This window comes from Taeniopygia guttata, chromosome 5, assembly GCF_048771995.1.
Source record: "Taeniopygia guttata chromosome 5, bTaeGut7.mat, whole genome shotgun sequence".
Lineage (NCBI taxonomy): Eukaryota > Metazoa > Chordata > Aves > Passeriformes > Estrildidae > Taeniopygia > Taeniopygia guttata.
This window is the reverse complement of record NC_133030.1, coordinates 59,749,667-59,777,499: the sequence shown is the minus strand read 5'-3', so window position 1 is coordinate 59,777,499 and position 27,833 is coordinate 59,749,667. Positions and strand designations below refer to the sequence as shown.

General features: G+C 44.2%; 1 protein-coding gene across 1 annotated transcript in view; it reads right to left on the bottom strand.

The window, feature by feature from the left end:
- Positions 1-27,833, bottom strand: part of RTN1 (reticulon 1) — a 122,506-nt gene that overhangs the window by 27,717 nt on the left and 66,956 nt on the right. The window contains 2 exon segments of the mRNA NM_001374748.1: positions 17,500-18,264; positions 23,568-24,305. Coding sequence (NP_001361677.1) covers positions 17,500-18,264; positions 23,568-24,305 — 1,503 coding nt within the window.

Below are 27,833 nucleotides of genomic sequence, written 5' to 3'. Positions count from 1 at the left end.
TTTCCCCTCTTCCTGACAAATAGGAATCAACTAGAAGACACCAGGTGTGCATTTGCCAAGGGTGAGGCTCAGATCCTGCAAACTCAGCCACCACAGCAGGTTCTGCCCCCAAAGTAGGATCTGGCTCCCATGGCAGTGGGATTCCAGCTTGGCACTGGGTGGCAGAGCCAGCTGTGTCCCTGCAGGGTGAGAGCCCTTCTAATAGGAGACTGCTGCATGTGAGGAATAGGAAGGGCTGGTGGCTGTCACCTTAGAGCCATTTTCTCCTACAGTTTCTCTCTGAATGAACTCCCCACACAGAACACACCACAGTGTGAGCTGCTGCCTTCTTCCCAGCCCTCCCTAATTTTACCAGCAAACTGCAAATAATCTGGTTTTCACTCTGAGGGAGAGAGGTTTGTACCAGGGAGGAGAGGGGCTGCCCAGAGAACACCTGGAACTATTACATGTGCAAATTTGGTATCTTTGGGGTCCTGAAGTGCAGAAGAAGGTACAATCTTCACCTCTCCAGGGAAGAGATAAAAGTAATGCAAGAGTTTACATAAAAGCAGGACTCTTACTGATCCCAAATGCCACAGCCAGAGTGACACCAACTCCAAAATGCACTGTCCCTGCTCTGTCTCATGCATTTCACCTCTGCTCAGGGATTATACTTTCAAACCTGTGCATCAACACCAGTCAGACACCTCCAAAAGCTGACTCTCCCTAGGGAGATTTCCCCTTCACACCGAGTTTTGTAACAACAGGAGGTAAAGGACTCCTTGCAAGGAAAAGCAAATAGTTTGGAAATCATGTACTTTAAGTCTGTGCCTGGTTCTGCCTCATCCAACATGTGTTTCCATGGAAGCAGAGGAGGAAACAGGCAGCCTGTGGCTGCAAATCACAGCAATCTCACTGCCAGCTCACGAGCCTGAAAAGACAAATGGATCATTAAAAATAAAAAACACCTGAATTTTTTAACATCCCTTTTGATAGTAGATAGCTGGTATTTAGTGCTGCAACATTCTCTTCAGGGAATGGTGCTCAAGAGCATCACAGCTGAACGAAGCCAAACTTGAGCTTATTCTCAGAGGAAACAGAGTATACACCAAAAAAAATGATTTTTGCTCTTTTGTTGGTCACACTTGTGTAGTGATTGTGTGAGCACGGAGAATGGCAGTGCAGCACACAAAGGCAGTTATAAAAATTGAATAAAACATGTTTTCAGCATGGTTTGGAGAAGTGAGAGAGACCAAACCAAGGAAGGTTTAGGAAATACGGATCATTTAGGAAAAGGAAAGGTTTATCTGTTGATAAAACCTGACTTTGATCTCAGGAGTGAGCCTCCTGAAGTCAACCTGTCAGTCAGTCACTTGTCTTATCAACATGTCCTTTGAGCACAAAGCTGTTTCTGACAATAACCACGAAGTTTTCCTGGCCTTAAACGAGCATCTTGAGGCATCACCACATCCACAGAAAACACTCAGCTCCTAGCAGCTCTCCAGCCAGCTGCAAAGACATCTTGCTGCTGGGCCAGGCACATTTCACTGGGATTAATTACCCTTTAACCCCAGGTAAGAGCTGCCTCTTGGCCAAAATGTGCCACTGGATGACTTTATTGTAGCTGCTCTTGTGGGATTAAACTGGATTTACCTGGTGGCCTCGTGCCAGCTCCCAGCAAGGCACCAGGGCTGATCTGTATGCAGCCATTACAGGATCAAATGCAAAATGTCCTTCCTGCGCTTCCCCCACTCAGAAAAACATATATCTCTTTTACAGCAGCCTGCCTTGTCCCAAAAGGCTGCAAAATCTCTCACCAGTAGGTCCGGGTATCTTTTCTTTCTTGACTATCAGGCAAGAAAAATTAGGCATACTTACAAAAACTGCCAATTAGAAAACAGGGTTGCAGAGTCCAGTGTGTTAAAAATCTTGAGTTTTTTAGTGTTTGGGAGATTTTGTCCCCCCTGCTCTGTGTGCAGTGGATTTGGAGCTGTTCTCTGTAGCTGTCTGAATGCTGAATTTCTGAATACTGTGGTCAATACTGTATTGAATAACAATGCCTATGATCTAATGACAGCTCTGTGTGCATCTAGGACTTAAGTTTAGTAGATTGTTCTCAGGCAGAGAACAGCAAAATTTGAAAGAATAGGCCAAATCCATTTGAGTTTCTTAGAAACTACATCCAAACAGGGAAATATGAGAGATAAAAAGAAACCTACTGGGAAAAATGAAGAGATTGAGCTTGTACCAGGACTGACCCAATTTCCAGAGTCTGCAAAGGTCCCAGAGAACTCAATACCAGCAAATCCCAGCGAACAGATGGGAGTACTACAGAAGGTATCCTTCTTCCTTTAGAAGCCTGTGAACACATGGCTTAAAGGGAGCTGCCCTGGATTGGTTTTCATCTCTGCATAGTGCTTAATATTCTTCATCTCACAGTAGAAATCACCTGGTAGTACTGACTGGTGCCATGCACTGTGATAATCTGGGATTTTTCCTTTTTTTCAAAATATGCATGTCAAACCATAATAATGGTTTGTGCCTTGATCAAACTATAATAGTGATTTATGGGTTGTTTCTACCTATGCTATTGATAAGTGAGCCACTGAGTATCCACTGGGCCCAAAGGCCTGAAAGTGAAAGGCTCCTGTATCCTATTCCCAACTCCAAGCCCACCAGGACATATCTGGGAGTGTTCAAGTCCAACTGAATGGGGATTAGAGCAGCCTGGTCTAGTGGAAGGTGTCCCTGGCCATGGCAGGGGCTTGGAATTGGGAGATCTTTAAGGTCCCTTCCAAACCTAATTATTCTGTGATTCTAGGATTCTATGATAAAGCTCTGGAAGTTTTGAAAACATGTAAGGGAAGGAAGAACACTGCAAATAAATTATTGGGCCAAGTAGGAAGGAAGTGAAAGGTGAGCAGAAAACTGGTGTGGATGAGCCTGCACTAGGAGGGTATCAGAAAAGCATTGGCTTGTAGACAGCCAGAGATATTGATCTGCAGTCACACAGCAGCACAGGCTGGACAGGAAGCATCATCAGAAAGTGGCTGAGGGAAAGGGACAAACATGTCAATAAAATCCAGCCGTGTGCCAAAGGGAGGAGGAGGAAGGAGGAGCCCAGCAGAGCAGCCTGTGCTGGAGCCATGGGTGTTTACCTTGTGCTGTGTATCAGTGACCTTGAGGTGATGCCATTATCTAATGATGCCAAATTGTAGGAGGCACAGAACAAATTAATTACAAATGGGAGATTAGGCTTACGGTCTGATAAGCAGTGCACGGAGTTCAAGGGAGAGAAGTTTTAATGAGATTAAGTGACAAAGCCATCACTTAGAAGGAAGCATTAAACAGACTACAGGCAAGGAGAAAGAAGTGGGGGCGAAGGCAGAGAACTATTAAAACCATCTGTGTTATTAAAAGAGGAGTAAACAAGGCCTGTGCCTCTCAGGGAGGAATGAGGATGATAGTAAGGCGTGCTGGCACTGCTGGTGGGAGCTGCTCCTGTGAATGTATTGTATAAAGCATCTGAGTCAGACTCAGGGGAAAATTGATGGGAATCCCAGCACAAACTTGGGATTAACACCAGCAGCAAAGCACTGCCTGGCTTGGCATGAATAAGTACAAGTAACAGCCTGGAGAGGAGGTCCAGGAGGTGTGGATGTGTGGGATGTGGCAAAGGGTTGAATGGAGAAGGGCTCTGCTTTGGCCCAAGAGCAAAAAGAGCAGGACCCTGCATGGTAGCAATCGAGGAAAGAAACTGGCCAGCAGTTAATATGTCAGGCTCTTAAATAATAATAGCTGCTGCTAATGATGAATAATTAAAGCAGAGCACTTGGTCCTCAGGCCCTTGGGTAGTTCTGTTCCTCTAATACCCAGCAGAAGCATCATTTATAGTATGTGGCAGGAGGAATCTTGTGATCCCAGGGCCTGGCTCTGCTTCATCTCCCACCAAAACATCTGCATCCTTCTCTGTGAGCTGTATTTAAAGCTGAGTTCAAATAAAATGGGAATGGGAGCAGCTTTGAGTCAGACTGGTCAGAGACCTGGGGTGTGGGGATTGGCAATAATGTCCTGTGCTTATGTTACCTGCAGTCAAGAGGCCAAAACAGCTCCTGAAAAGGAGGAGAGACACATGTCTCTGCTCAGCATCAGTGGGCAGACGTCTGTATGGCTGTGTTGTAGAACAATGTTAGGCACGTTTCCCATCCTTCCTCTCTGTGATGGGACAGATGCTCTTGGCATACATGGGGCTGACTGGCACTGCCAGGCATGTAGTGACTCACTGACACATGAGTTTGCCAATTCTCACCTTTCAGATGCATCTCAGAGGGAAAAGGTTTGAGAAGAAAACAGAGCAGGCCTCTCATTTTTCTCCCCTCTGCCTCACCTTTCCACCCAGCACTTCACCCAAAGGGTAACACCATTGTGAGGGGACTGAAAAAAGGAGCAGGCAGCAGGCAAAGCAGAGCTGACCCTCAGACAACACAAAAATGTGGCAATCCCTGCATTTAATAATCCTCCTCACAGTGAAATTCACCCTGCAAGCTCTCCAAGGAAAGGACCTTACTGCTTGCTCTTATCTTGGCTAACAAAAGAGCCTGATCTTGACTGGGTCTCCAGGCACTACATCTAAAATAAGATTTAAAAACAATAATCAGCCCAGAGCTTTTCTTTTTCCTGAGAAATCAGGGAGCAATTTGTGCATGTTAAGAAACACATCCAGCACTGCAGCCTTTCAAAGTCATCTGCTATTCCCTTGACTTCCCTTGCAATGCAGATTATCCAAATGCAGATCCCTGGGTGCTCTCTGACACACAGTTCCAGTAAATATTTACATCCCCTCTCTTCCTATTTTGGATCTAAATATGCTAAAAGGCTGCATAGGGGATGCCTCAGCATTTTACAGTTTCTTCACTTTGGTCAGCAAAAGTGAGATCCTGTGGGAGTGACAGCTGAAAGTGTGCTGCAATCTCACCTTTCTAGAAAGATTCAACCTCCTACAGTTAACCCTGATTTTTAAAAATGGCAGGTAGGGGGTTATACATACAGGTATGATATGGGTCTGTGCCTGACTCAAATCCACAAATAGAGTCTGCAGCTCGGAAATTCAGCCTTGCCCACAGGGCAAACGCAAAGCTCCCATCTGAATAAATCCTGAAAATCTCATCTGCCAGCATCTCCCAACCAGTGCAACAGCAACAGGAGCTGAAGCCAGGTGCTCTGAATATTTCCTTGCAGAATACCCAGGAGAGCACAGCTATATGCAACAGAGATATTTACAGTGTTTGAGGCAACATTTCTACTCCTAGCAGACACAGAGGTGCCAGGAAATGATTCTACTCCCCAGGCAGGATTCAAACCACAGCACAGGCAGGCCTGTGAGGCCACAATTATCACACTGATCTTTTTAACCCCCCTCCAGGTAGCACCACTGCTCATCCAGACACTCCTCTCAGCTGCTGCTGTGGGGTGTAGTGAAAGGCAATGTCCCTGCTCAGACTGTCCCCAGAAGTGCCAGACCCCAGCCCTGCTAAGGAACAGGCTCCAGCTCCCTCCCTTCCTTCACATGTAGGGCTGTAATGCAGAGTTTGATGAGCCATTGTGGCTCTCTTTCTGTAGGATTTGAAGTTGTGAAAAATGCATATTTTATGATTGGCTTTTTGCAAATATTACAATGAATATTATATATGTAATGTTAGAAAGTTATGCTGTATTAATTCTCTTACATAGTGTGCTAAATGTAGTTTTAGGTTACAACATAATGTTAAAATAGGGATGATGTATGTGGGGGAAGTTTTCTTTTAGGGATGAGATACTCACTTTGAGGAACACCTAAATCTTCCAAAGGAGAGGAATTTATGGCTTCTTATCAGAAGAAGCTAATTTCTTCAGGCCTTGCTCAGACTCAAAGACATCATGGGGATTAAAGGAAACAGTTGACATACAACAGACAGAGTTTCTTGTTTAGAATAGAATGTATGCATAACCATGAAGGATGTATGAATATGCAACAAGTGTATTGGTTTAGGGGTGATTCCTTTGTTCACAAGTCATGCTTTTCCTGACTTAGTGTCCGAGAGCACCTGGACGTCCGTAATTCTTTGGTTTTTATTGTCTTGTAATTGTTCTAACTCTAAACTTTATTACTTTAATTTTATTATTATTTTTATAACCATTTTATTATTATTAAACTTTTAAAATTTTAAAAACCAAGTGATTGGCGTTTTTCACAAAGTGAAGAGGGGGAATAGCTGCAAAATTGTGGCTCTCTTTCTGAACAAGGAGTGCAGGAACAGAAGGAAGCAAGACTCCTTTGAAAGGGATAAGAGGTGGCAGGTTCCCCAGATAGGTGTGTCTGAAAAAGGTTAATCTTTCAGCCTGCATGGCTCTACATGCTCCATGAGTTGCCCCATCAACCCCTGTGACCCTAAGCAGTGCCTGCTGGCCACTGCCAGCTCTTTGCAATGCCTTTCCTCAAAGGGAAGGTCACACATCCCAAACTGAGCTGAGCTGGGCCCACAAACATCACTAAAATCACTCTGTGTGCACACCCAAAACATCCACTCCCTCCTTTACAAAAATCTTGCACCTGACAGCCGCTGGCACTTCAGGTGGGGTCACTCCCTGTGACACTGGGGACCTTTGGCTGTCACATCCTTTAGCATTTTTCCTCCAGACCCCTCATTTATTCTCCTTTTGCGATGTCGATTTGCCCAGCCAGCTCAATGAATAATTCAGCAACATTAAACACGTGCCAAAGCTGTTTCAGCTCTTAGTAGGATCAGCTCTTTGGTCATTTTCTCTATTTAAACTTCATTACAATACAATCTCCCCTTTATTGCTGCTGGGGGAGCAAGATCTACAAGTAAAAAGCATACTGCCATAGTTATATGGAAATATAACAATATATATGGAAATTCCCTCTTTGATAAGAATGGTGTGCTGTTAATCATTCTGCTGGATGCCTTGCTGCTTCTGCTCAGTGCTTTTGTTAATGATGGAAAAACAGCTATTTTTTTTTTTACAGACATCTATTGGATATAAAGTTCAATAACCACGCAATAAGGATGATCTCACAAACCAGAATTCAGAAAAAAAACCAAGGTCATTTCCCAGTTTTGTTGTGTGTTCCTGGTGTTACTGCAGTGAAAGCAATTCCTCACACCCAACAAATCAATTACTCACACAATAAATTAGCCAATATCAGTCCTTTTTCAGCAGCTTTTCTAGACAAAAGATGTGTGCACGTGTAGTGGAGTCAGCGTGTGACATCCAGCTGCAATAACTGTGCACATGAAGGGGCAGGTGAGTGCTCATTTCAGAAGGCACATTTGCTACTATGGCTTTTATTAAATCCCACTCATTTTATCACTCCCTAGTTGGAGCAATAAGCCTTTCACTTTCAGCTAAGGGTGAAACATGGCCCTGTTTCTGCAGCAGCAAAGCTCCAGAGCAGGAATCCCAGACAAACAGGGAAGGCAGCCTGTTCTCCCTCTTTGGGAAGTAACTTCCAATTCTTTGGAATAACCCTTACACTTAACCTAAGCAAGCAAGCACAGCTGTTTGTGTTCCAGTGTTTCAATGCTACATTGGCTGGCCAAGTAACCTTCATAAATCCTGGCTGTTAATCTCTGCTGGCTTTTCTTCAGGCTCCCCTACCTTGTGGGTTGCTCAGATACAGACCTTGCTTTGCTGATGCTATCAGCATTTCATGAGGATGTATGCAAGGACTCCCTCACACCCTCCTCTGTAAGGAACTGTCTCTGGTCCTAAAAGAGAGCAGAAAAACCTGTCTGTGCAATGCCTGCAGAGGATCCTGGGCTGCTTTTATGGGAGTTGCTCAGAAAACTGTGTCTCTGGGATTGTCAGAGGCTGGATTTTGATCTTACACCACAGTGGATCCCAAGCAGCACCAAGCAAGGCAGAGAGCTTGTACCAGCCAGGCCATGGTGGTACCAATCCCTGGAAATCTGAATTTGTTTTATCTCTTGTATTTTGCACTTTTGTTGCATCTCCCATTCAAAAGATAAAAAGCTATTAAAAAAATTTACATTTTGCTCATTTGTATGAAATGTGTTGCTCTCATCCCAGATGGATGATGTAATAACATCAAAAGCTGTTTCCCTGGCAAATTATCCTTTAGGATCCAGTTTGAAAGAGCACAGTCTTTACTGAGATTCCTACATTAGCTGGCAGTCTGGATAGTCTAATGACAAATCCCTAAGGCAAACCAAATTTGCTGCCTTGGAAGCCTTATATCTCCCTTTCTAAGACATGGCTTTTTTTGCAAAGGTAATGCTGATTATCTGTGTCCTTTTAGTGCTTCTCAAGTTACCCCAGCCCAGAGTTCTCCTGAGGTCACCTCTCACTGTAGCTTGCACTCTCATGAACTGAGCTGTGAATTATTTTGATAGGAACTGGGGGAAATCTTGTACATCTTTTCCAGTGATGTTGGAGAGTTGCAGAAAAATATTGGAGGACTGAATCTATATAAAATCTCCTGGCACCAGCTGGGAAAGGGTTTCTCTGGGCAAATGATATCAAAGGGCTTTCAGTGCATAGACTCAAACAGTGAGTCAAGTAGAAACAGCAAGGAAGATAAACACCAAAAAGAGAGGTTCTGGTACCAAAGCAACCCAACTGGCAGGGTTTTTTCCCCCCCAAAAAATTCACTGCTGTGTAAGGTAGCTGCAAATCTGTTATATTTTGTGTCTTCTGAGCTGTGAACATGCAGGAAACAATCTTGAGTGGAAAAACACCCATTTCAGAAGCACAAGTAGCTTTGTATGCCTAATTTTCAGAAGCAAGACTCAGCTGGACCCTCTCAAACCCAGAGCACTTGTGGAATTGGTCATCACCACTGAAAAGACAAAGCTTCACCTTCATTTCTACAGCTGATTTAAGCAACCCTGACATCCCCATATATCCCCACCACAGGCAGGTTTGCATCTGGCAGACCTGTGGTGGGAGCAGGAGATTACAGGAAATAAAACCAATCTATCTTCAGTGTGAATTAAGGTTTTTTTCCCCACAGTTGTCTGTATTTCTCACACACAAATGAAACACAGCAGAACCTGAACACCAGAATGAGCTCTCACTGCAACAGTTCTCATGAAACCACTGAGCTGCTCTCAGAGCCAGAGGGGAAAGAAGGTATTTGTGATATCTCTCTGGGAAAAAAAATAGCAGACTAAATTGCCCAGGTTGTGTAAAGGTCAGGAGAGTTAGGAAAAAAATACACTGCAAAACAAAGGAATGTGGTAACCAAGGTAAGATGAAGAGCTGAAGTGACAAGGATACGAGACATTTCCTTCAGGGGGGCATTCAAGCCCTTTGGATTGAATATTGGATCATTGTATATCCCTTAATTTCTATATTGTTCTGAACTGACGTGAACTCAGCAGCTCCCCAAGGAAAACAAAAAAATAAATCCCCTTTCCAGTCAATATAGCTATTATGTCCCAATCAGCAGTGTACCCTTGGAAGCTACGGAAAAACACCAGGAAAATCAATACCCACCTCCAGGTTTTATCCCCGATGGAAATCTATCACATGCCCACCCTTCACTACAGTCAAATACATTAATTTTAACTTCATGGTATCTACCAGGCACAAACAGCAATACCTAAGGAAGTCCTTTGCTGAACACCTGAGGAATTAGAACCTTCAGGAATTTGTATTCCACCTCTCATTGACACCTGGAAGTGTATTTTGTATCACTGAAGCTTAATCTTAAATTTAAATTATTACAAAGTCTTCAAATGAACTAATCAAAGAAACTGGTAAAAAACCCCATAATTCCCAGCTCACAGAGCATTGCAGAGGTTAAGAAAAAGCATTTCTAGATCAGAAAAAAAAACCCATTCCAGGAGTTCCCTGCAAAACACTAAATTTATGAGAAAACTGCATTAATAAGAAAAAATATTCTGTGTTTAAAAAAAAAGAACTATATTTTGATTTTTCCTTCACCTAATCTGTATTCCACTGTATAAACCTAAGCACCTTCTCAGCTAAAACCTTGAATTGGTATGGATGCCTCATCCCTGGAAGTGTTCAAGGCCAGCTGCTCTAGTGGAAGGTGTCCCTGTCATGGCAGGGGGTTGGAACAAGAGGATCTTTAAGATCCCTTCCAACCCAAACCATTCAGTGATTCTAATCAAGATTTTTTAATATAGTAATAATTTACATATATAGAATATATAATAACATATAATATACAATTATAATATATAATCATATATAATTATAATATATGATAATATATAGTATATACAAATTTATTCAAATATATAATAATTAATATAGTTATCATAATATATTGGTATGGATTAATTATAATTATATATATATTTATATTATATTAATGTAGTTGATATATCATAATTTACAGAAAAACTTACAGGTTGTATAACTTTTACCCCTTCATTCTTTATGACTTGGGGTTTGGGTTTTTTCCTGTTTGTGTATGCCTGGAGTAAACATTACCTCTGACTATATATTGTGTCAGCCACAGAAAAGCTATCATTGCTATCTCATAAGTGCCAGATGTTTGTCCATGACATCTCTTAGATCTGCTGGAATATCCATCCCTACATCCAGGCATCTGCAAAATCTGGCCACCATCAGATTGTCAGTGTCACAGCCTTGTCTGAAAGCTGAGCCATTGATCCCTGACACAAAAAGACAATAAAAAAAGGGAATCTATGTCCAGATTTTAGCTTTTAAAATGTGTTTAAACTATGAGTGATGCTGCACTTGAGGTGTGCCTGAATTAACAGAAAAATCACTCATGAAAAGAGCAGTTGTCTCCTTGCAGCCTTTCCCAGGAGCAGAACTGAGCCAGCTTTGGGTGCTCAGCCTGGTGTGGCACGGACATAGACGTGGATATAGGAAGCTGTGGACTCACAGAGACAAGTCTCTGCACATAACACATCTTTTCTCTCTATTCCTCTTCTATCAGGTTCTTATTTGCCTACAGATATCTCCCAACTCTCTGTGCTTGGCCTGGACTTTGCTGCTCAAGGCCTTGACACCTAAACCTTTGACACAACCATCAGCTCCCTGCATGCAGTTAAACAAATCCCTTTCTGGGGCTGGTTTGTTTGTTTTTCTACTGGTCACTCTGTAATCTTGACCTGGCAGGAGGATTTTATAAAAATTTATCTTGTGTCGTATCTGTCAGAAAGGTACTGTTCTGTCTGAGTGCTGCAACTGATGACAGCTCTTCAGAGGCTGTCCCTTGCTCTGGAAGGGAAGATATATAAAAATGGAAGGATAAAGCCTGTAATTTTTTATAGCTCAGTACTTAACACTCACAGGCAGTGGAGTAGACAGCAGTCCCAGGAGAAGACATGTGATCCTCCCACTTTAGAGCTATACCCAATTTTAAAAGCCCCTCTGAGCATCCAGTCACTGTGTTTAAGATGCTTTGACACACATGCATTAAAAGTTTGACCTTAGCTAATAGACAGGGAGTAATTTTCACCAACAGAGACAAAGATCAGGGAAGGAAAGAGATGCTGGAGGTGAAGCAGGCCAAATACTCAGGCTATGGATAACACAGGTTGTGGCATGAAGGGGTGAGATTTACTGAGACATTTCTGAAGGTCATAAAAAGGTCATGCCCTGGTATGTACATGGTGTTCACTGTGAGAGGGATTATTGCAGTAATCACCACTGATCCCTGGCACTGCCCAAGCAAACCGTTATCTAGGGAGAAAATCCCCTGTTGTGTGCTTTGTTCTGATCCTCTCCACAGTGCAGGCATCTCCTCTGAGTGACCCCTCCTCACCTAGCAGACCCTGCTATGCTCCCTTCAAACCAGGACACCAGGAAGAACTCCAAAATCAGCACCTGATTATTTTCCAGCTCTCCGTGTCCCCTCTGCAGATGTGACAGGTGACACTGCAACCACTCCTGAGGCCAGAAGGGGCCAAACTCACTCCTTGTTTCCTGAAAAATGAGTGAAGGACAAACTCTGGACAGCACAAACCCGCTGGCGTGCACGCTGCTCCTTCCCACCACCATGGCCTGCACATCTCCAGCTTTCCCTAGCTCAGCTCTGGCTAAGTTATCACAGCTTGATGGGTGACAAGCTGTCAGGTGGCAGCTGAACTGCATGAAAAGGCCAGAAGTTGGGAGGTAGGGCAGAAATGTGTGTCTGGGAAGTTCTGCCTCCTCCTCCACAGGCAGAGGAAGAGTCAGTGCTGGTATGGGGAAACTCTGCCAGTCATAGTGGCTGGAGTTGATATCTGGGGCCCGATGGTAGGAAAGAACAGAGGGAACAAGACAGTTCAGGAAGCTCAAAAACATAAACACAGAGGAAAAAAAAAAAAGAAAAAAAGAAGAAGAAGAAGAAGAAACCAGAATTGCTTAGCCTGAAGTAAAGAAGGATGGGACTGTTAACAGTTTTTGAGCGACACCTGGAACTAGCAGCGGATCTGCCAACAGAGGCCTTTCCAAATGAGTCACAAGCATCTGTCAGGAGCGTTCTACCAGGAATCGTGGCTGTGGGCCAGGAGATGGGCTCTTGGGACCTTGTGGAGCTCCTCCTCTGCCAGCCCTCTCTGTCTGAGCTGAGTGGCACCTCTCCTGTACCCTGCTCTGCCCGCAGGCAGCGGCGCCGAGGGTCAGCACAGAACTGCCCCAGCCTCGCAGGCTCCAACTCTCAGCTCCCCAAAGCTCTGCCTCACCTCAGAGGATGGACAGAGGACACCCTGAGCCACCTGACTAAACTGCTCTGAGAGCAAGGGGTTGGACCAGCTGCCTCCACAGGTCCCTTCCCACCTGAATGGCTCCTTGTGGGAGGAACCACAGAGGTTCACCGAGCTACTCCAAGATTTCATGGCAAGAGCAGGACTAGGTTCACACGTTTACTTCTCTGGACAGGTTTTTATCCCGCTCCTCCTACAGCATCACAAGGTGTGGACACTCCACCCTCAGGCAGGACATCCCACTCCCCTACACCTTTTCCAAGCAGGGGCTTTCCAAAGGATGCAAAGCTACCAAGAGCCCCATCAAAAGCAAACTGAAGCACAGAAAACAGATGGGCCAGAGTGTGGAGGCACGTACAGCAGATGGCACTAAAATATTAAACTAACATTACCGTATGCTTAAGCCTTGGCCTGGCTTGCTGCTGATTGCAGAGCCAGCCTGTGAGAGCATGCAGATGAGAAACAAGCCTCAGATTGCTAAAGCACCCAACCAAACATCCCCTTCCCATGGAAAAATGCCTCACTAGCAGCTCCTCCAACAGCAGGGATGTGCTAACTCAATGCAGACGATGTTTAGCTGAACAAAAAAGCATTCCCAACAAATTCAGGTCTTTCCCACATCTCTGCTGGAAAACCATTTCCTTGAGAAACTCTGTAAATCAGTTTGTCTGTGACACCAAATGGGGGAAAAGCCCACACTGCCTAGTGTTTGTCCACTCTGGGACAGCACGAGAGGCACTGGGAAGGAGGGAAAACACCTTCTTCAACCCAGGGCATTTGCCAGTGTCACTCCAAACCCAGAGGTGATCCTGACTGCAGCTTGTGACACTCCCTAAGAGACACCAGGATACCCCACAGTGATGGGTGGCCCTGGACTTTGGTGTCCCTCATGGGTGCTTAGAGCCACAGCAGCCACCAAGGGTGTGTGGTAAGGACACACATTTGTAGGGGAATGTCTGGCGCAGTGCTGTGAAAACCTTTCATAAGGCATCAAAATCAAGATGCTTTGTGTCAGGTTGGCACAGAACTGTGCTGCAGAATAAAGCACTTGAAATGATTAATTTTATTTGACTGTGTGTCCAGCAGGATCCTGCCTGAAGCCTGGGTCCTGCCCATTGTGTCACCCAACCTGTGAGTGACAGCTCACAGCCCCAGGTCTGGGCTTTCATTTTCTTAAGTGAAATTCTGCCATAAAGCAAGAACAAAATTAAAATAACCATTACTTTGAATGTCCACATCCCTTTCTTTTTTCTATCCCGAGATCAGGCATCTGATCTGAGAGGTAACAAGCTGCTGCATATTTCATTAAATGGATCAAGAAGAAAGATCCTTCTAATACTGTCACAGAAGGAGGGGCTGGGGAGAGACATGATCCTCCAGCATAAGGGAGATCTCCTCCCAGGACCAGGTCCTCAAGCTGTGGGACACCAGCACAAGGTAAGCCAGGCAGAGAGTGGCCAAAAGGCACCACAGGAGAAGACAGGAAAAGGCTCAGCCAAAATGCTCCTTCTCAGCTTGCCTTGACCCAGGCTTCTTGCAAAACACCATGGGCCAAAGGATTCATGTTTCCAGGACAGCAGCTCTTTTCTGAAATTCCCTGTATGCCCAAGTCATGTGCAAGTCCAGCACATAATAATTTTAAAAAAAATATATATATAATAAAAAGGAAGAAGAAATTGAGCTGGCAGCCTCCCTTCCTGCAGTGCCACAGCCAGATACGCTCCAAGCCCTGTTGTGTAAGGGCTGTGCCCACCCGTGGGAGGAGATGGCAGGAGTGATGTGAGGGCTGTTTGGCTGCAGCTTTTCCTGCCTCTGTGTGCTGTGCAGGAGGAGTTGGCAGCACTAACACAGGTAACAACTGCACAACTCCAGCCAAAGCCAAGCCCGGGGTGTGTCGAGCAAAGCCATCATATTCCAACCATGTGGAAAAGCAGGAGAGGCTGCTTGGTGATCAACTCCATTGAATCCTGCCTGCTGCAGTGAAATGGAGCTGGGAAGTCACTGCCCGTTTTTGTTATTGCCACTGGATGGCAACAGACGTTCGGCAGAGATCAGTGTGCAAACCACACACGCCCTTGCTGTGCTCCACCTCGTTATTCAGGGCCATGGCCATGGTATCAGCACGCCCAGCAGGCACACAGAGAGCTCCAGAGCCACAGGCTGGCAGCAGCACAACCAGCAAGGCTGTTCCTGGGGGCAGGTTGAAGGCTGGGCTTTTCCTTTGCACAGCCTATGCCTTTCCTGCACTCAAAATCAATTTTTGTCTCGCCAGCTCAGAGCAAACTCTTCTGATGAGCAATGCAAAATACATTAATGCCATGGAGAGGGGTGAAAAATCACCTGGTGGGATTACAGTACCACGCTGAAATAGTTAAGGCTTACATTGAAACTGATGGGTGACTGGTTTTAAATTCCATATACCTGGCTATGAGCTGGCCAAGGGCCACAGAAAGATCTGCAGTGGGGTTTCAAAAACACAGCCAGGTGTGTTGAACAGCTTCATTTGATCTTGTGTAATAAGTAAGTAATAGGAAATGATCAAGGCTTTTCTGATTTCTATTTTTAATAAGTACATAGTTGAACCCATCTTTCCATATCTAGAAATCAGCCTTTAAAAAGGTGCACAAGTTTTACCAACAATACTCTCAAGAGGCTCTATGTTTTTGTTTTCCTTGCTGTAGGCACCAGGGTGTCTTGAGAGCAAAAAAGCACATACTGAATTAGTCCTCTTTGCACCACCAAGCAGTAATTAGCTGTCTTGTGAGGAAAAGTGCCTGCCTCTACTGTCCTAGGGGAATAAAGATAGGGAACATGCACACAGGGACAAAGTCTGCTCATGCACACAGGGATTTTCTCTGACCACCCTATGAGAAAACTATGTTAGCATCACTTTAGGCAATGACAGAAATTAAGTCATGAAACTTAGCCCAAAAAAGTCTTATTATGATTGAGGGGTACTAAAAATTGTACAGATCCTGAAATCTCAAAATTGAACACTAGCTGTCCACATGATAGTCCCCAACTCCTTTCCCAAATCCAAGAACAAATTCATGTTCTGTCCAGAGCAACACACATGCATACACTGGGATTGCAGAGACCCAACACTAGACTGAAGGAGTAGTGTTTAAATTTAATCAGCCCTACAACTTGTAGGATTTGGACAGAAGCTTGTCTGTCCTTAAAAATAGGAAATTGGTAAGTGGGAAAAAAATGATTTGAGCTGAGACTATTTGTGAGGGAGATGAGATGCACAGCATGACACTGGGAGCTCTGAGAGTCTGCCAGGAAAACACATTTACAAGCAACAATCACGTTTCTCATTCAGACTATTAATGTCATTAGTGCATTACCACTCAAGAATCAGTATTAACATATTTTGTTTGTGCTGCAGATCTTGCAGCCCTCAGCACATCCTGCAAGTTCAGGCTGTCTCCTGATGAGACCTGAAAGGGTTTTAAGTGTGTCACTTACACACACTGCCACATCTCTGGGTCGTCATGTGGGACACGCCTGCACAAACGTGGACAGAGGAAAAAGATGCTCTTTAAGCAGGGTCTGGGGGGTTTCTTCCCCTCCTCCAATCTGTTTGCAAGGAAGCAGCAGCTCTTTGAGTTCCAAAAACAACACATCTGACAAGAGCAGTCACTGCCCTCCAGCCTAGCCATGGGGGTGGCAGAGCAGGGCAGATGTGGGACACTCCCAGTGTCCCTCCTTCCCACACCAGCCTACAAAGCCAGGGCACACAAAGTGCTACTTAAACCTGGCATCTTGCAAATAATATTTTTTTTTTTTGTGCAGTTTGTGACCCAAGCTCCTTACAGGCTATAGGGACCCTGGCAGTGCCAGCATGCCCCGTGGTGCTCAGAGTTCAGTCCAGACTAAAACATGGAGCTCTCTCTAAGGGTTTGATGGGTCCTGTTAGACCACAGTTTCCGGACCTGGCTGGTTCTGTGCTGGCTTTGAAGGGATCCTTTGGGGAGTCAAGCTTGCCTAGAAGTGTCCTACCCTTCCCCCTCACACCACTGGATTCAGGAGGGGGACCTCAGAGGAGCACACAGGGTGTCCCCTAAGCCCTGCAGGGCTGGGATGAGCCACCCACTTCCCTGCACTGCAAGCATCCTCATTATTAAGGATGGAGGGTGTCAGCCACCATGAGAAAGATTTGTTTAAACTGCACCAGCTTCGGTATCACAGATGCACCGAATGGTTTGGGTTGGAAGTGACGTTAGATATTGTACAGTTCCAACCCCACGTCCACAGACAGGGACACCTTCCAGCAGACCAGGTTGCTCAAAGCCCCATCCAACCTGGCCTAGAACACTTCCAGAAACACCCGGACTCACCAAACCCAACTCCTCTCCTCCTCCAAGTCTCTTTTTTTTTGATAAATGCATCCTCAAAATCTTTATCCTTAAACTTCTGAGAGGTGCAGGACAACATCCCTGATTGCACCCCTCCTCTGGGACAAAGCAAGCAGTATTTAAAAGGCAGGATGGTCATTTCTTCCTCTTTGTCCTCCTGATACCTGATGTACAAATCAGCCATATGGTTCTGCGGTTGCACCATCCTATAGCTGTGACTAAACCTAAAAATTCTTGCTGCTGGTATTTATTTGTTCCCTAAGAGGATGGGCAGGTCAGTGATGGAGTGTGGATTGTCACAGGCGTGCCCAGCTTCCACTTGAGGATATCCTGTGCCAGCATCTCCCTCTGCTCCATACTTCACACCTCTGCCCTGCCAGGACCAGGCGCTTCTCCCTCCCCCTCCTCAGCAGCGCTGCAAAAACCAACATGACATCTGCATTTACCTTTCTGCTTATTTAAAAACGGCAGTAGCAACGAAGCCAACGGACTTTTTTTGCCAAAGTCCTTGGAAGACACTTTACTTTGGTTAACAACAGTTTCTTCAATGGGTTTCTTCAGTTGTACTCTTTCCTTCAGCTCCTCGGTGCTGACGGCAGAGGTCGGGGGCTCAGCGCTTATTTTTGGCGCAACAAAGGAGCTTTTCAGGTAGGACGAGGACTCGGCCAGGTTTTCCCTGTTCATCCTGCTCTCTGCCATTTTACTGGCCTCGTAGTCTGAGGCGTCAGTGCGCGAGTTGTTCTCCTCCTTGATGATGTCCATGACCTTGGGCTTCATCAGGGGGGAGTCCTGCTCCCTCTTGGGGCTCTCCTCGGAGGCCGAGGAGGCATCGCAGGACTCGATGATGAGCTCGCTGTCCAGCTCCGCCTCCCGCTCCTCCCGCAGGATGCTGTACTGGATGGAGGGGGAGGCGGGCGACGGAGGCGGCCCGCCGATGTGGCCGAAGGTCGCGTAGTTGGAGTGCAGCACCTCCTCGGCAGCCAGGGGGTCCTCCGAGACCAGCTCGATCTCCGAGTCGCCGGACTCGGCGCTGCTGCCTTCGTGCTCGGCGGCGTGAGGGCGGCCGGGCCTGGCCCGCGGCTCGGCCGGAGCGGGCGGCGGGCGCGGCGCCTCCGCGGGCTCGAAGGAGAAGCGCTCGGCCTCCGCGATGGCGCCCATGAGCTCCTCCTCCGACAGGCTGCCCTTGCCCTGCGACTCCGAGCCCGACCGCTCTGCCCAACGGGGGGGAAAAGAATAAAAAAGGGAAACAAGTTAATGGTCTTGTTTTCTAGCGGCTTGGATTTTTCATCTAATTACAGTAATTATATACTTATATCACTGCAATATTTATATTATATAGTATCTATTATTATATACTTATATATAATATAATACTATACAATAATATAATACCATAATTAATACTGTAAATATACAATACTACCCAACTCATAAAAAAATTCAAAAAATTTAATAATCTTATTTGCTAGCAGCTTAGATTTTTCATCTAATTATATATTTATATTAGTGTAATATTTATATTATATAGTATGTATTGTTATATATACTTATATATACATATATTCTTATGTATATTATATAATACTATACAATAATATAGTACTATAATTAATACTGTAATTATACAGTACTACCCAACTGATAAAATAAAATAAAATAAAATAAAATAAAATAAAATAAAATAAAATAAAATAAAATAAAATAAAATAAAAAATGGACAAAAGTTAATCATCTCATTTTCTAGCGGCTTAGTATTTTATCTAATTGTATACTTATATTACTGTAATATTTATATTATATAGTATATATTATTATATATACTTATATATTATATAATACTATACAATAATATAGTAGTATAATTAATACTGTCATTATACAATATTAAGTTTTTATCTAATTATACAATACTACCCAACTCATAAAAAAAAATGTAAAAAAATTTAATAATCTTATTTTCTAGTGGCTTAGATTTTTCTTCTAATTATATATTTATATTACTGCAATATTTATATTGTATAGTATATATTATTATATATACCTATATATACTTATATATATTATATAATAATATACAATAATATAATACTATAATTAATACACAACTCATTAAATTAAATTAAATTAAATTAAATTAAAAAATGGAAAAAAGTTAATTATCCTATTTTCTAGCGGCTTAGATTTTTTTGTCTAATTATATACTTATATTACTGTAATATTTATATTATATAGTATATATTATTATATATACTTATATATATTATATAATTATGTAATACTATAAAATGATATAGTACTATAATTAATACTGTCATTATACAATATTATTTTTTATCTAATTATACAATACTACCCAACTCATAACATTTTTTTAAAATTTAATAATCGTATTTTCTAGCTGCTTAGATTATTTTATCTAATTCTATACTATAATTATATCATATTATACAATAATAGAATACTATAATTAATACTGTAATTATACAATACTACCCAACTCATAATTTCTTTTTTTAATTTAATAAGTTTATTTTCTAGCAGCTTAGATTTTTTATGTAATTACATACTACAATTATATAATACTGTACAATTATATAATACTAATTAATATTATAATTATACAATATTCAATGTTTATTAATTATACAATACTACCCAACTCATAAAAGAAAATTTTAAAAACCCAACCTCTACTCTAAAACCTCCATCTTACTTTGTATATGTTACTATATTCTAAAACCTTAAACTCTTAAGTTTTCTACTATATAGAAATATATATATATTCTATATTTATATTAGAAGATATATATATTATATATATATATGAAGATATATTACATCCTTCTATTCAAACTGCACACCTATAATCCTAATTCTATCATTCAATTTTAAAAACTTTCCCCACAACCTCAAATCAAATGCATTATTCTCTTAAAAGTCAATACCTATCGACTTAAAAAAAAAAAATCTAAAATTCTCAATAACCAAAATTCCAACAGGAACCGACAGAGCGGATTTCCCAGCAGCACGTATCCCTCTGGCAGGGCACAAAGTCTCCCTGTGTGGGATGACTGACAGTAACAACAGCTCGACCTTATACAGCATCTCCCATGCAGGTACTCATTCGAAAAGAAGCATCACTGACTGAAGAAAAAGCTGAGGTACAAGGCAATGCTGACCAGTGGCTCAACAATGTGGTTTTTAACAGAAAAATCATCAATCGAGATGAGCATGGGCTCAGGACATGCATGAGAGCATCAGACTGTCACCAACAATCTGTTCTGGGGCTAAATACACGCATGAGGCTGCTGGGTTCTGCTGACCCTAACAGCCCATGGGTAGTTACCTGTAGTTTTGCCAAACTTTAGCTTTCAGGTGTGGAAAATTTAAGATCAGAAACTTTTCTCTTTTTTTTTTTTTTTTCTTTCCTTTTTTGGTTTGTTGACTAGTTAGGTTTTTTTAATTAATTTGGGGTTTGTTTTTTTCTTAGGGTGTGGGTGGTGAATTCTCTCTGCTTTTAGCTCAGTTGGGTCCAAGGATGAAACTTATTTTTTTACTCTAATTCTTAATATCATTATGAAGTATATTAACAAAAATAATGACTATCTCATCACCCAAAATTTGAAACAGAACAAAAATATTAACAATCTACTCTACGTTTTCTGACTGCAATTCCCCAGTCACATTGACACGCCATCAAGTGCGCATGGAAATTTGTCCTCTGGAATCCCAAGTGTTCATTCCCAGATTTAAAGTCATTATTAATGTGATGCGGTCACTAAGTGGCACTGCAGGTTGTGAGGAGTCAAGAAAAATAAATCCCCAAGTTTCCTCCAGCAGATGCTGGTGAAGAGGTCCATGACAGGACAGTGCTTTGCAGGGCTGAATCCCACAGTGGAGTGGAGGAAAGTTTCCATCCCCGTGGTTGCAGATGACACAAAAATGTCCTTCTGCACCCCAGATTGTGGCCACAGACAGGATTAAGGTGCTGGTGCTGTTACACCACACTCCTGTCTGGATGCTGGGAATTTTCTGGTGCATTGGGAGCTCCTGCATCCTCCTGTGGCTGCAGGAAGCTGTGCCAGCGTTCTCTCCCAGAACCAGCCTGAACCCGGCACGGGTCCAAGCTGGCATGGGACTGGCAGCCCTGGTAGCACAGCAACGCGCTGTCCCTGGGCTTCACCCTGCTCCTCCCTGTGCTGGCAGGGTGCAGCTCCCAGCCCTGCATTCACCTTGTGAATAAAACAGTCCTTTGTGGCCAGCAGCGGGGTGTCACATTCACTGCTGGCACTGGGAAGTGGGTAAATACCCACGGCCTTTCAGCGCAGCACAGACAGACCATGCCTTCCTTCCCAAGAAAGATGAGGGCCAGAGATTAAAAGCAAAACATTTTCAAAAGTGTTGATCCAAGCAGAGAGTGACTGGCAGCTTTGCCAGAATGCTGGAGGGGTACCTAGGAGCCATAACTTTGCTGGGTCACTGCCTGGGAATAGCAAGGGCGGGTTTCAAATTTCTTCATCACTTATGAATGTGGGAGCTGGGCATGGGACATTCCCAGCTGCAGAAAAGGGGGGAAAATCCAGAGGAAACACCCCTTGGGAGCCAGCCTCTAGAAGAAGATGCCTTCTTCTTTCCTTAACACGATGGACAAGCAGTTTTGATGGGATACAGATAGCCAGCATCCCCAAGGCAGCCTCGAACATCACCAGGACTGAATAAGTAACAGTGCCTGAAGGCCTTAATTAACTTGTAGCAAAAAGTGTAAATCGATGAACAGTGGCACGACTCGGGAGCAGTGTGTGATTTCACTCAGTCAAATAAAAGAAGAAAAATGTGGCTCTAAAGTCTATTTATTAAAGTTTCTGGCTGATGCAGGCAGAATAAATTCATGGCTGTGGTGGACTCTATCTCCTTTCCCTATGTGGAAGTGTACAAATGCTCCCTCACTTTTCTGTAGGAACAAAATATTCCTCCAAGGGGAGGTATTAGTGTAGGTGCCAGACTGCCATTTTAAGGAAATTCTAGTTGTTTGGGTTTTTTTTTTTTTTTTTAATGTTTCTAAATAAAATTGAAGCAATGGAAGTTTCAGCTAGGGCATGTTCATTGTCAAATGTTTATTGTTAAAGGATTTTGATCCAGGACACTGAAATTTAATTTTCAATCTAAAAATTTGGTTTTCTGTCACTGAACTCAGACAGAAGAAAAAATGTATAAACATGGGGTTTTGGTAACCCCTCAGTTGCAGTCTGGAGTCTTTTAAAGAGGCTGGCCCTTTGTCCCTCCAGTCCCCTTTGTAAATGAGGTGACAGCATTTCTCTCCACAGCACTTTATAAAATCAGCACTTTGACATGAAAACAGCACTGATTTTTAACAACTTAACCTTATTTTCTACAAGGACAAAGAGATGCTAATCCAGCCATTAAAATTTTCATGATATCAGCCCAGTCAGTTGCATTGCCCTGATCCCACACATCTCATTTCCCTTGGGGAACCAGGGCAGCCAGGGTGACCAAGAGACCCACAAACCACCAGGATCCATCTCAAACTATGGCCTAGATGAAGATGCCCACAGGGACGCTGCTTCCCCTGGAGGAGAGATCCCTGAGGATCTCAGCAGGCCTGGATCCCTTTCCATACAGCAAGGGCAGCCCATCCTGAGCAGCGTGTCATGATGGGGAGCACAGTTTGCCTCCTGTTGGAATCTGAGGTATTGATGATTCTGAGATTGTAAAAAGTCTCTGTCTTTCTGTCCCGTTGCCAAAGCAGAAGCCATAATTGGTCTGTGCTGGTTTCAGGGTTGTTTATTCTGTTTATCTCTAACATGTTCTGCTGCCCTGCCGCAGCTCTGTCCTGCAGGGCAGCGTGTGGGGCTCTGCCCTCAGTGGGATGTTACAAACATTAAATACCAGAAACTACCTGTGCTGGATTTACAATAACGTGCCAATATCTGTCACCTACGTTGGACAGTGTGTCCCCAGCCTGAACCAACAGAAAAATGCCAACACTACAGTGAAACATGGAGGGCATGAAGAAGGAGAAAAAGGACAAGACACACCCAATTTCCTCCATCTTGTCCCCTTTGAACCCCTAATCTAGAATCCTAAAATTCTACTTTTGCACCCGTGCTACACTTAATTATTACTTATATCAAACACTCAGAGCTTGTAATTCATCCTGTAAGATTGAAAACTCTTTTCCATGGACAGAGATCACAGGCAGTGTCTCTGGGGGCTCTGTCCAAGGGGGTTCCTGACCCCTGCCAGGGTCCCAGACCTGCCAGGGCAGCCAGAGGGAAGCTCTGGATTCCCACAGCCTCCCCCTTCCCTTTGGCTACACAAACTGGTGCCAGAGGAGAGCACAAACACCTCCAGCCATGGAGACTTGTCAGTGCCCTCCCACACCCCGTTAAACTCACCCCAAAACTCCATGGTAATTCTCCAATGTGGTGGGTGCAATTGCAACCACTTATTGAGCAGCAAAACCCTCAGTGCTCTGCACCAACACCAGCATTACCTGTGCCAGAGGAGGGTGGTGTGACAGATCCTGGGCTGTCATCCTCCGGCTCTGACACCGTCACCGTCGGCACCACCTCATGGCTTGGCTTCAGGCCGGTGTCCGGCTGAGTCGGGCTCGGCTCTCTGCTGGCAGCTTCCTTGGTGCTTTCTGTCTCAGTGAGCGTGATCTTGACAGGGGTTGTAGCCACAGAGGGACTGTGCTGACCCCCAGACTTTCTGTCTTCCAGCAGGTCTTGTTCCTTGGCTGCCTTTGTGCTCTCCGAAGGCGTCCGTGGAGGCTCAGCGGCGTGGCTGGACCCCGCGGGTGTTCCCCGGTACTTATCACTAAGGCCTGGGCTCTCATCTTCTGAGTCAGAGTCGTGTGTTTCTTGGTACTTTATTTCTTCTGATCTACTCATGTCCATGTATTTGTAAGCTTCTACTTTCATGGGATCTGCTAAGGTTTTGTCGACTTCAGTAGACTCTGCAGGAGTCATCTCTATTCCCGAGTCTGAGCTAAACAAGCCACGGGACTCAAACCCAGTCACGTCTTGAACAGGATGGCCCAGAGCATTAAACCCCTCCGTGCTGCCCGAGCAGGGAATGGGGGTGTTTTCCTGCTGATAGATGCCTGTGAAATAGGTGGAGTCCCTCGGGGTGGTGTAGTGGACATCGGAGATCAGGGAGGTGTAGAAGGAGTTGTCCCCTCCGTTGGCAGTGGAGCCGTAGTCGAAGAGATGTGACGAGCCTGTGACACCTGGAGCAAACACACAAAACCACAGAGGCACAGTAAGACACAAGTGCCTGCATGATTTCTGTATGAAGCTTTCTGCAAAGCCACACTCACCCCCTGCTGACTTTAGATTTGGTTTGTGAACCAGACTTGACTTTGCTTGCAAGCTCTTGGGAACTGTCTCTTTCTGTACCTTTGGGCAATATAATGGCACATCTGTCACACGAGGCTTCCAGCTGCTGTTCCATCTTAAAATAGCTATAAAGATCCTGATAGTAACTAAGCATTCCTGGCCCATGTTTGACCAGCATGTAAATAAAAACTTCCTGTGATTGCAACCTCACAACATCCCTCCCAATCCAACCCAGGGGCTCAGCACCCAATATCCTTAAAAGAAATCTAATGTCCAATACTAAACCAGTATTTCTGTTTAAATACATAGAACTGGAGGAATTCCCTCCTAAGGAAACATTCCATTATGAAAAAAAAAAATCTGCCGGACAGAAATTGAGAGGGAAAATTGACAAGCAGATTTAGATTTACATTTTCTCTTAAGAGTAGCCACCCTAAATTTGTGAAACGCCAAGGTAGAGATTCAACATCTTTATTTAGTGATTTCCACATGTTCAGAAAGCTGTAGCCCATGTGCATCATCTAGAAATCATGCTGGCATGAAGGTGGTTAAACCCATGCATCATTTTCATGCACTGCCTCTAATTCCCTCTGCCAGGCTCTCGGTTCCATGGGATGCTGCTAATTAAATTAGAAACAGCGGCCACTCTCCTTCTGCAGCATCCATACAAAGCACAGCTCGAGGACAGGAACAGCGAGATCCCCCACGAGGGAGGCAGGAGAGAGGATTTCTCTGAGGGCTGAGGGAATGGGGAGAGGAGGAACAAAGCCAGTGTCTGTAGGAGCTGGTGCCCATGGGAGGGAGCAGCCTGTTAACCCCTCATGTGCTGAAGCATCACACGGGCTTGGCTGGATTTCTACGACCTCTGCTCATCACCTGCAAGGGATGTGAGGCTCCTGAGCTGCTCCACACGTGCCTGGGCTACCACACACAGTGCAGACTTCATCACAATACTAAAGGAACATTGCTGTAGCTGCAAAGCCAGAAGCTGGAAAATATCCATACAGAAGATCCTGAGCTACTTGCATGTGAGTATTTCCTTCCTCCTTGCACACACAGAGACTGATGCCATCTCTAAACACCACCACAACTGCTTTTCCCCACAGCCCTCCATGCATCAGGCATGTGCAGCTCATTTAGCAAGCCCTGAAGCAGTATTTCCCACCCTGTAATACTTCAGAGTTGTAGCTGAAGGCTTTATCTTACTGCACAACCTCACTGGATTTGACACACACACCCCCCCAAGCCCTGCACAAAGGCAGAGTGATCGTTTCCCTCATCTTATTTCTGCATTGTTCAGAGTTGTGATGTCTTACAAGCAATTTCTTTTCCCTGGACCGCCTCTAGGCTGGGAACAACATGTTCCTCCCATTACAAGGGGAAACCTGGTAGCATAGGGAAAAAAGCAGCCCAAAAGTGCCACTCCTTGTTTTTCAGCCTACCTGTGCTACCTGCTCCTGTGTCCCCATCCTGCTACACATGATGCAGGCAGCAGCTCCATCCTCACAGCCAGGGATCTGTAGCAGCCTTTGCCACAGGAGAGCACAGAACAAGGGGTGCTGCAGCCAGCAGGTGGAAAATCACCCATCCCCAGTAATTCCCAGCCTTCAGCTGGGTGTTCTCACTGCTTTGTAGCACTGCATAGAACTTTTCATAGAGACATTTTAGCATCAAGGCAAGCTCTTGCCTCAGAATGGTGAGGGTCACTGTGCAGATGTGAGCTTGGGGCTTATTTCCCTCTCTCTATCTATGCACCTTTACATTTACCTACCCCAAATTTCATCTTCTATTTTCCTGCCAGCTCACTCAGGGCTGCAAGATGCTTTTGTAACTTGCTGCAGGCAGATCCCATCCTCACTGCTCCAAATAACTCGGTCCCAACAGCAAAGCTACATGAGAATGAAGCCTAAGTGGAAAACCACTGTAAAACCAAAGCAGAATAAGGGATAAACTGGGCTGCCCAACATCCAGGTTCTACCTGAGGTCATCCAGTGCCTTGCAACAACAGCTCATACCCAGAACACATTCCTAAATGAGCAGTAAGCAAAAAGGGAAAGGTTCTATTCCTTGCCAGTGCTTTTCTTGCTGAACTTGCCTTTCTGAAAATTATCCATGAACAGGCTTGGATTTTCACAAATGTGCTGGTTAGCTGGAATTATCTGATGCTTTGTTTACACCAACATATTCCAGACAGTGAATTGCTGACTACAGACTATTCATGCCTGTTGCTGCCAGTATCTGCTGTTTGTAATTTACTATTTGTGCTGGGTGAGTGACTGTCTGAATCACAGGGTTTCAGGGCTGCTCTTTCACTAGATGCTTCCTCAGTGCCTCCTGGACCTGGTCCAAAGCCCACTGAATCCACTAGAAAAGTCCCACTGACCCCGAGTGGCTGTGGACCAGCTCAAGGTGGCTGTGGAATATTTACATGAGGAACACACTGCCACAACACCATCAGAGGGCAAAAATCCATTCCTACCAACATCCCACTATTGCTAGGAGAGAGGGAGCACAAACAGAGTCGAAGGAGATTGAAACCACTGCCAAAACAATATTCACAGATGCTGTTCACAGCTTTCATTGGTGCTTTGTCCACAGTGCATGGCAGCCAGAGGCACAAGCATTTGCAGCTCTTAGCAATGCTGATCAATAGAGCAGTGAGAGGGTTTCTAATGCATTCATGTCAGGTGCTTCATAGCAGGAGTTATAGCCAGAGCAGCTCACAGGAGGGATAAAGTGAGCTCACAGTGATAAAGAGAGGTTGAGAAAATACCATCCTATTCTTTAGGTTATTCCTCAGCAGAAAGAAAAATAACCCTGAAGTAGTCATCAACACAAACATCACATTTTCAAGTAGTACAAACCTGGTACTGTAGTAGATGTTAACACAGGAGATGATTTAGAATGGAATCGCTGTCAATCATAAACCCTTTTGTTTTTTTGTGCAGCAGCTTTGCAAATAAAAATGAAAACAGAAAATGCATTTCCCACTGGGGTTGAGGAGGAGAGAGGGTTACAGGGTATGTGAGCAAAGGGAGGGTTCACATTAGCAGGACATATGGGGATCCCAGCTCTCAAGGCGACAGCAGAGTCAAAAGCACTGAAGACAGCTGAAATTGCCTAATTAATAGGATTTAATGTAACTCCCTATTTCCACTGGGATTGATTTAAAGCCGTTGCCAAAACTGCCTCTCATTTGGGAAGTGTGAATCTCTCAGCTATTAGACTGGCTATTAAAGACATGGAAACTGATAATAGCTGAGCAGATTTTTGCTGAAGAATAGTGTACTCAGAGCCTGCTGATTAAGCAATGCCCTCTCTGACTTAAAGTTTATTTGGTTCAATATCCGTGGGAAGGAAAAGCCTTGAATAGCACCGGTAACAGATGACAGTATCAGGTCTGAATTTATCCTTGTAAC